Raw genomic sequence first — 9,512 nt, forward strand, 5'->3', positions numbered from 1 at the left:
ACGGTTGCATGACACTTCCACAGCATAATCTGCATCTTCAATACTTTAACATACTGAGCTTATTCTTGATGTGCGAGCGGGTGCAGCCACTGGAATATGTTTGGCTCGAGACCTCCACTCTTATTCACTTCCATTGATTTGAAGACGCTAAAAATAGCTTGTTATTAGGCTCTTCACGGTAAGCAATATTTATTGTGTAATATATTGTCACAGAAATCCCTGCGATAAGCAATTATTATTGTCATTTTGAGATCGTTTTATGCCACTGATCATATCTTGACTATAGAAAAGCATAATAACACAAACAGCCATAAACACTTTACATTTAGTCATTTAGCAGATGCTTTTATCCAAAGCGACTTACTAATGAGGACAAGGAAGCAATTTACACAACTATAAGAGCAACAATGAAGAAGTGCTGTAGGCATGTTTCAGGTGTGTGAAGCAAGTGTTAGAAGCAAAACAGTAGTATTTTATTATTATTATTATTATTTTTTTTTAATTAATGTAGTTAGTGGAGGGGTCAGAGAGGGAGTTTCATATTAGGAAGTGTAGTGGAGACTAAATAGTTGAGTTTTTAGTGGTTTCTTGAAGACAGCGAGTGACTCTGCTGTTCTGATGCAGTTAGGGAGTTCATTCCGCCAACTGGGCAGATTGAATGCGAGAGTTCGCGAAAGTGATTTGTTCCCTCTTTGGGATGGAACCACGAGGCGACGTTCATTCACAGAACGCAAGTTTCTGGAGGCACATACATCTGCAGAAGTGAGAGCAGATAAGAAGGAGCAAAGCCAGAAATCGCTTTGTAGGCAAACATCAGAGCTTTGAATTTGATGCGAGCAGGAACTGGCAGCCAGTGCAAACGGATGAGCAGCGGAGTGACATGTGCTCTTTTAGGTTCATTAAAGACCACTCGTGCTGCTGCGTTCTGGAGCAGCTGAAGAGGCTTGATAGAGTTAGCTGGAAGCCCGGCTAGTAGAGAGTTGCGATAGTCCAGTCTGGAGAGAACAAGAGCTTGAACAAGGAGTTGAGCTGCATGTTCAGATAGGAAGGGTCGGATCTTTCTGATGTTATAGAGTGCGAATCTGCACGATCGAGCAGTTCTAGAAATGTGGTCAGAGAAGTTTAGTTGGTCATCAATCGTTACTCCAAGGCTTTTCACCATTTTGGATGCAGTAATGGTTGCCCCGTCCATCTGGATTGAAAAGTTATGGTGTAGAGTCGGGTTGGCTTTAAAATGCAAATCATTCTTAAGGTTATTTGGACTGTTAAAAAGGTAAATGTCCTGTTATATATACTATTAAATGTCCTATTTGACGGCAGTGAGGCGGAATGTTATTGAAAAATGGCTTTAACGTTATTTGCCATAGCCATATCACCCTGCAGCTCAAGAGCAGTTACTCACTGAAGCTGAGCAGGGCTGAGCCTGGACGGTGTCTGGATGGGAGACCACATGGGAACACTAGGATGCTTTTGGCAGTGTTGTTAGTGGGGCCAGCAGGGGGCGCTCAACCTGTGGTTTCTATCAGTCCTAATGCCCTAGTATAGTGAAGGGGACTGTATACTGTCAGTGAGCACTGTCTTTCTGGTGAGACATTAAACCGAGCTCCTGACTCTTTGTGCTTATTAAATATCCCATGGCACTTTTCATAAAGAGCAGGGGTGTAACCCTTTCGTCCTGGCCAAATTCCCTCCATCAGCCCTTACTCATCACGGCCTCCCCATCCACTGAATTGGCTCCATCACTGTCTCTCCACTCCACCCATAGCTGGTGTGTGCTGAAGCACTGGCACTGCTGAGTATCATCCAAGTGGAGCTTGTAAGGTCCACCCAGTTGGCCCAATGCCGGTGTCCACTGGTGGATGAAGGTTCACTGCATGTTTGGTCTTTCCAGTGCACAATGTTGATTTATAATAAACTTAACTCATATCTGACTCCAATTTTAGTATGAGGTGGTTTAGAATATTAATATATTTATCCTCGTTTTATCTGACTCCAATTATAAAGCATTAAGAAGATTATATCGATATGTAATTTAGATAAATGTTTGAACCGTTTGTCTTCACTAGTAACTATTACATCCGTTCATTCGGGTGCTCATGACGCTCAGAGAAATCGCCTCGGCCAAAGGCGTCCCTCACGGTCACACTCCGATCAGTCTTGAATATTAAACAGAGGTAAATTGACTAATACTTTAGATGGCCGCTACCAGCGCGCTCGTTCTAAAATACTTTAGTTAGTCCCGCTTAGATGTACACCTTTGAGTTAAGACAATCATCATTTCTAATTAGAGGTTAGGGCATTAATATAAATGTACCCGACTACTGGACTCTATAGTAACTTTGGTTTTCACCAAGCCCATGGTTTCCCATATGAAATTAATTTAGAATAATATTACCTTCAAACAGGTCGGGTACCCAATCTAGGTTAGTCGTGCAACACCTTGTTGACCTAGACGGAAGTTATCGCCCTTTCCACCTAAGTACACATGAATCAATATCAAGAGTCAGCCGGATCGCTAAAACACAATTAGTGTGCCAATGCTCCATCTCAATTGGATTTTAGTCCGTCTACTGACCTGACGCAAGACGTGCGGAAACAAGGATACAGCGTAATCTACTTGAATTAATAATTACAGAGTGAGCAAAATATGGTCAAACATTACAATTTATTAGTCAGGTAAATGTATTATGCCAATTCAATCAGTCAATTCATAAATGATCAATACAAAACATCAAATTATCAAAGATAAATCCAAGATGAAAAAGATGCATTCCTGACTTTGAAATATACATAACATGGGGCAGACCCCATGTTATGGGCTGATCTGGTTAGGCAGAATCGCGCTGAGCTTTTCTTAGCCCTTACCTTAAATAATCCAAGAATTCCCTCAAGGAAGGGGGTGTGAATGTATAACAAAAGGCATTCACACTTAGTGTCACACCCCTCACAGTGGATCAAAAGATGCCTGAAGTTATATATTTATTGTTCTGATTATGTCTATTTCTGAGAGAATGAGACCATTATACCAATCGCACTGAGACATTTCAAATGATATCAAACATGATAGTTAAAGTCAGTTTGGTTAATTCTAGAACATTCAAACATTGAAATGACCATATGTGTGAGTTGGGGGGATGAAGCAGACTCAGATGCAAATGCAGCAGGAACTGGTTTTTCCCGCATTCCTCCCTGGTGGGTTGTGAAGTCACCAGTCTCTGTTTTCAGCTCATGTTTTGAATTGTCAAAGATATCAGAATATTTGTAATATTTCAATTCTTACAAGCTGCACACTGGTGGTGGTGTGGAGAGAACCCCCTCATGATTGTGAAGCACTTCGGGTGTATGGCTATACACGATAAACGCGTTATATAAATACAATATGTAGTTCACCCAGATATGAACATTTCCTGTCAAATTACTCTCCTACAGCTCATCCAAGCTGTGCCTTTTTAACTACAGTAGATCATTAAAGCAGATTTGGAGCTGGATCTGTTGAATTCATCTAATGGCAGTGAATGGTGACAGGTTTATTAGAATAAAAATAAACGCATACTAATGAGTCCAAATCCAGTCATGGCTCCCGATGACACACTAAGGTCTTGTGAAGCTGAACATTTAAAAAGTTGAACATTATGTACAATATGATTACTACTTTTGGCATCAAAAGTGATTGGACTACAATCCAACTACATTGACGCGTGCGCTGGGATCTGTTTGACCAGGCTGTGGATTAACGCTAATAATATTATAAACAATATTACATTTTTTTATCTCTTTAAGCTTAAGTAATCAATTCCAAAATATTAAAGTTTTTCATTTCAACCCTACCTAAAACTAATTGCTAATATTGTATTATTTTTCCCTCCAGGAAGCAGTTCTCTAGACACACTACTGGCTCTCCTGCAGACCGAGGGAGCGAAGATCGAGGAGGAGACCGAGGTAAAGGCGTTTCTCACATTCACTCCAATATCAAAACACTTTTGCAGGGAAAATCACTGGCTCTCAGTTAAGTAACTGACATTGAGTACGTTCACATGGACACCAATAATCCGATTAAGACAACACTCTGATTAAGAGTCTACCATGTAAACAGCACATTTTTAATCAGATTAAGATCATCATCGAACTAAAGAGAAATCGAATCAAGACATGTGGAGTATGCTGATTTTAGTCGCATTATTGAAGTGCAGTACTGACATATAAACACTGAAATTAAACTACTACCATCATGTAGGACTTTTCCCTGTGTTTTGCGACGGGATAGTCCACACACACACACGGCTGTTTGACACTATTCTTTGCACCTACCGAGTCAGTAAAGACCACAGACACCGTGAAAGGCAGAGGTTTTTTCTTCCATTCAGCGTGCGGTATCAAACGCCATTAAAACTACCCTCCTCCAACAGTTCATAGTTGCATCCAATATCTCGTTTGTCACGGGGGCATGCATGAAATGTTCCTGAATGAAAGTGAAAGTGCCAATCTGCAGTTAAAGTTCACAAATTAAAAATGAAACACCCAGAAAACTTTAGAGGAAACCTGAATGGCGTGGAGACGCAATGGTGTTAATCAAATTATGTGCTACAGTTGTAAAACAGGATCATGAAAGGAACATTCAAAAAGCAGCTCATGTAAACGCCTTACAGGGCACCCAGGTTACCCCTTTTTACAGTCTTTTGCGTCTCCAGAATGTGTCTGTAAAGTTTCTCATCAGATTATTTATTAGACCTTTCACAAGTTTGTGATTATTAGCTCTGAGCATTGTGTTGCTGTTTTTGTGGACTGCTCCTTTAATGCTAGTCCTCCCTGCCCACCGCCTGTAAGTGTGCCTCAATCTCTGCACTCGACTGCATCAGACAACAGACAGACATGAAGGGAGCAGATCTCGCGTGACGTTTGTGAGAAATACTACTGTGAGAACTTTCCCAATGATTATTTGATGTATTTGTTGTGGAGATACAAAAATGAGTCACACACAATGTTGTTATAAAGTTCACGCACACACACAGATACACACACACAGATACACACACACACACACACAGACAGTTTTTGCAGGCATATGTGACAGGATACAGGTTAATATTCACTGCTGTGTGGATATCTGTTATGTTAGTATACAAAATAAACCTGATTTAACGTCCACAAACCGGGATTGAAGCGTCTTCTTTTATAATTGTTCTGAGACACACCTGTGCTGATAAAGTAAAGCTGAAGTAAATCGCTGTATTGCATTATCATGCACTGTGTTAAACTTGTGAAACTCACTCTTGATCACATTTGATGATTGATGATCCTAGCAAACTGAACAGACCTTTTATTCCCAGTTGCTTTGCGCACGTCCCATCTTGTTGATATGATTATACACATTACTACGGAGATATGTTACGCAACTGTCAATCAATTTGGTGGGCCCTTAAATCACTTTATTGTCTTAATTAGATTAAGGCAAATAATTTGAGAGGGGTCTGGATGCAGACTTGGTGCAGTGCAATCTGAGCTGCATCCAATGCTTTTTAATGCACTCACCTAACCCCAGCTGCCACAGTGATGTCACTCACTCCATTGAGTGCATTGTGTCTGACATTGCATCGCTGAGTGATGCAATCTCAGCATGCATCATAAAGGTTGCATCAAGATACTATTGAAAAATTTGATTACTGATGTCCATGTAAACGTAGTCACTGAGTAATACTCATGTGATCAGCTGAGGACAAAAAAGAAGGAAGATGAGAAAAAAAAGAGAAATATATGTATATACAGTTGAAGTCAGAATTATTAGCCCCCCTGTTTATTTTTTTCCCCAATTTCTGTTTAGCAGAGAGCAGTTTTTTTTAAACACATTTCTTATCATAATAGTTTTAATAACTCATCTCTAATAACTGATTTATTTTTTTTATCTTTGTCATGATGACAGTAAATAATATTTGACCAGATATTCTTCAAGACACTTCTATACAGCTTAAAGTGACATTTAAAGGCTTCACTAGGTTAACTAGGCAGGTTAGGGTACTTAGGCAAGTTATTGCATAATAATGGTTTGATCTGTAGACTATCGAAAAAATATAGCATAAAGGGGCTTATAATATTGACCTTAAAATGGTGTTTAAAAAATTAAAAACTGCTTTTATTCTAGCCGAAATAAAACAAATAAGACTTTCTCCAGAAGAAAAAATATTATCAGACATACTGTGAACATTTCCATGCTCTTTTAAACATCATTTGGGAAATATTTTAAAAAGAAGAAAAAAGTCAAAGGGGTGAATAATCCTGACTTTAACTGTATATATTTGTGCTTGTTTTTAAATAAATATTAGAAACAATACTTTTTAATAATAATAATGCATGTATTATTTATATATTTAAACAATTCAAGTTTATTTTTATGTTTTAGCAGTTTCAATGTTTAGCAGTGTAATAGCCACCTAAGAAATAATAGGTTTACAGTACTTTGTAACATAAATTCGGGACAGATCCACACATCACCGCTAGATGGAGCCACTAACTCAGTGCTCTTGTGTCAACAGAATATAAATTTTCCTGTAATTTAGTGGCTCTTTATTCCATGTGATAAATAAACTACTAGTCAGTCAACAATTCAAACTGTTTTAAGCCATTAAGTCGTTTAAAGGCCTTAAAATATCAGGTCCAGTTGAATTGAGTAGCCTAATTTAACATTTCACCCTGAAATAAGTATACTTCATTCATTCATTTTCTTTTCGGATTAGTCCTTTTATTCATCAGTGATCGCCACAGCAGAATGAATTGACAACTTATCCAGCACATGCAGCGGATGCCCTTTCAACTGCAACCCATCACTGGGAAACACCCAAACACACTCGTACGCTACAGACAATTTAGCTTACCCAATTCACCTATACCATGTTTTTGGACTTGTGGGGAAAACCAGAGCACCTGGAGGAAACCCATGCCAACATGGGGAGAACATGCAAACTCCACACAGAAATGCTAAATGACCCAGCCGGAACTCGGAACTAGTGACCTTCTTGCTGTGAGGTGATCGTGCTACCCACTGCATCACCGTGCAGCCCCAAAATAAGTATCATACATCACTAAAAAGAGTTGATCACTATCACTCTCTCTTTCCTTCAGCGTAGTCTCTGCATTTAATTAGTTACATTGAATATATTTTTGTATTATCATCTACTTAACTTTCAGGTATTAAATTTGAGATGCCTGCCTGTTGCACTGAATAAATGACATGAGAACAGATGATTTGCAGAGGATAATGACACATGTGCATCATGGCTTTATTTATAATGTACAGAGAGTGCACGTGGTCGTGACATGCAGTTGTGAGAGCAGAAAAGGTGAGCACAGCCGCGCGGATTTAAAACCATCTCATAATCTCGTGTATTGTCAGCAGCTTCCACATATGCGCACATTATAGGACTACACAATATCATTATATTGCATACACAGTAGCATAGGTAAGTCTGCAATTAAATCCCTGCATGACATCCGGAATGAAGCAGTTACTGCTCCTTGATGAACTCTGAGGGGGCGAACCCTCAGGTCCTCTGCTTTGATGCTGATGAACCAAATTTTTTTTAATGCAAATTACAGGGGTCGCCCTGACCAATCAAATGCTCTGTAGTATCTGACATGCCCCGCCCCTTTCTCATTGGCTTTTCATTTGATGTGCTTGAGCTCAACCACTCTCACTGGCAGAGCTGTGGGAAGACTAAACACTATTGGCTGTTTTTATAAAGAGGAGCTTCTCTGTTCCGCCCTCGCTTCATTGTATAGTTGGGATTACGTTGTGCATTTTTAAAGCATTTCCCAGGACCATTAATAATCTTATCTTTGTTAGAATATGGCGGATTCATTTCTGGATGGCTCCATGCCGCTAGACAGCTTCATTGATGACTATCAGAGCAAGCGAAAGCTGGCGCACCTGAGGAGAGTAAAGATCGATAAACTGCAGGAGATGCTGCTGAAGGGTGTCCATCTTCCTCATGGATCCTCAAATGAACATCAGGAGAGTCTGAACTCCTTCCAGAGGCTCTCCAATGGATCTCCAGCTCATGCAAAACCCACGTCTCAGGCGTCTGCTAGTCCATATGCCAATCTGCCAAACGCCATGCCATCATCATATTCATCTGCATATCCTCAAGGACCCGGCTCGGCTCTTCCAGGCTTTATACTGTAATGATGCTCCTCAGACCTGAAGCTCTCCACTAGAATGTGAAACATCTTTTCCTCTTTCTTTAGATGCACTTTTATCTGAAACAGGTTTGGGTTTCTGTTTTGCAGGTCCACACTGAATCTGTAGGGCTTTTTGCACACTTGAAAAAGTTAACCCCGGGTCATTATTCTAAACCACTGCTGATAATGGAGACTTTCCACATGTGTGTGTGTTTCTGCACAGCAGAAGTGGTCGTAGTGTGTAAAGTCTAGTAAAACTGGGAGAGAACAACAAATCATTATTCTACAATCCTATTAGCTGAAATAATGACAGAGAAACTCCAGGATGGTGTTATCAAGACTTTCAGAAAGAGAAAACACTAGTGTGAGACTGATAAAGGCAGCTAGAAGAGAAAACCTTGTCAGATTTACTGTCCTGCCACCATACACACCTCACACACACGCGCTTATTCGTTCATTGTAATTTTATCTAAAGATGATTTTATATACAGTATTTAAAGAGTTCAGATGCAAAACCCTCTTAGCGCCATCTGAAATTTTCTTCTAACACTTCCATTTTTCTCAGGCTTCTATGTCTTGGTTCAGAAATGTCACTTTTATGGTAAATATTGAGTTATTTTTAGCACTTTCAATATAAAATTACTGAACATAAACCTAAAGGCTTAGAAAAATGCTCATTGTAAAAAAAATTACAGATGGCACTTAGAGGTTTTTGCTTCTGAACTCTATCTATCTATCTATCTATCTATCTATCTATCTATCTATCTATCCATCCATCCATCCATCCATCCATAAATATATTAAAAACTTTCAAGGATTTAGGATGCTGTTGGTGTCATTACAGTCTTGTGAAAAGGCTCCACATGTCCATGGCTAATGATTAATCCTGGTTAATAAATGTTTATTTAACTCTGATAATTGATCAACAGAATAATTGACTTCAGTCTGTTGAATTATTAGAAGATAATGTACCACACCTGCACATTATTTTCTATAAAGAGTAAGGGGCCGATCACACCGAACACTTTATGCGTCGAGGCGACTTTTTAAAAATAGTTTACTAACGTCCGCGAGGATTTTGCGCGCTGCTTATGCGCCATGCTTTAACCGCCTGCTGCACCTCGTGTTTTTGCCCTTACGCATGCAGTTGAAAAAAGTCAACTCTGAGCAGAAAAAGCGTGTTACGCCAGTCGTGTTTCTTTTCTGTTCTGAGTTATTCGAAACTTTATGACTTCACAAATCTTGAACATCACAATATTATTAGATGTTAAAGTTATCAGCAGCAACACTCTCGCAAAATACCCAGCTGATGCAGTCGTTGTCTCGCGACAGAAAGCTCACAG

The 9,512-nt window shown here is 39.5% G+C and overlaps 2 protein-coding genes across 2 annotated transcripts in view; both read left to right on the forward strand.

Annotated features, from left to right (window-relative positions):
- Positions 1–8,515, forward strand: part of vps37bb (VPS37B subunit of ESCRT-I b) — an 11,247-nt gene extending 2,732 nt beyond the window's left edge. The window contains 2 exon segments of the mRNA NM_001030214.1: positions 3,869–3,939; positions 7,835–8,515. Of these exon segments, the coding sequence (NP_001025385.1) occupies positions 3,869–3,939; positions 7,835–8,173 (410 nt within the window). The 3' untranslated portion in view covers positions 8,174–8,515.
- The window catches only part of myo18b (myosin XVIIIB), a 673,005-nt gene that overhangs the window by 483,693 nt on the left and 179,800 nt on the right, over positions 1–9,512 (forward strand). The window lies entirely within an intron of this gene.

The sequence above is a fragment of the Danio rerio genome, chromosome 10 (assembly GCF_049306965.1).
Source record: "Danio rerio strain Tuebingen ecotype United States chromosome 10, GRCz12tu, whole genome shotgun sequence".
Classification (NCBI taxonomy): domain Eukaryota; kingdom Metazoa; phylum Chordata; class Actinopteri; order Cypriniformes; family Danionidae; genus Danio; species Danio rerio.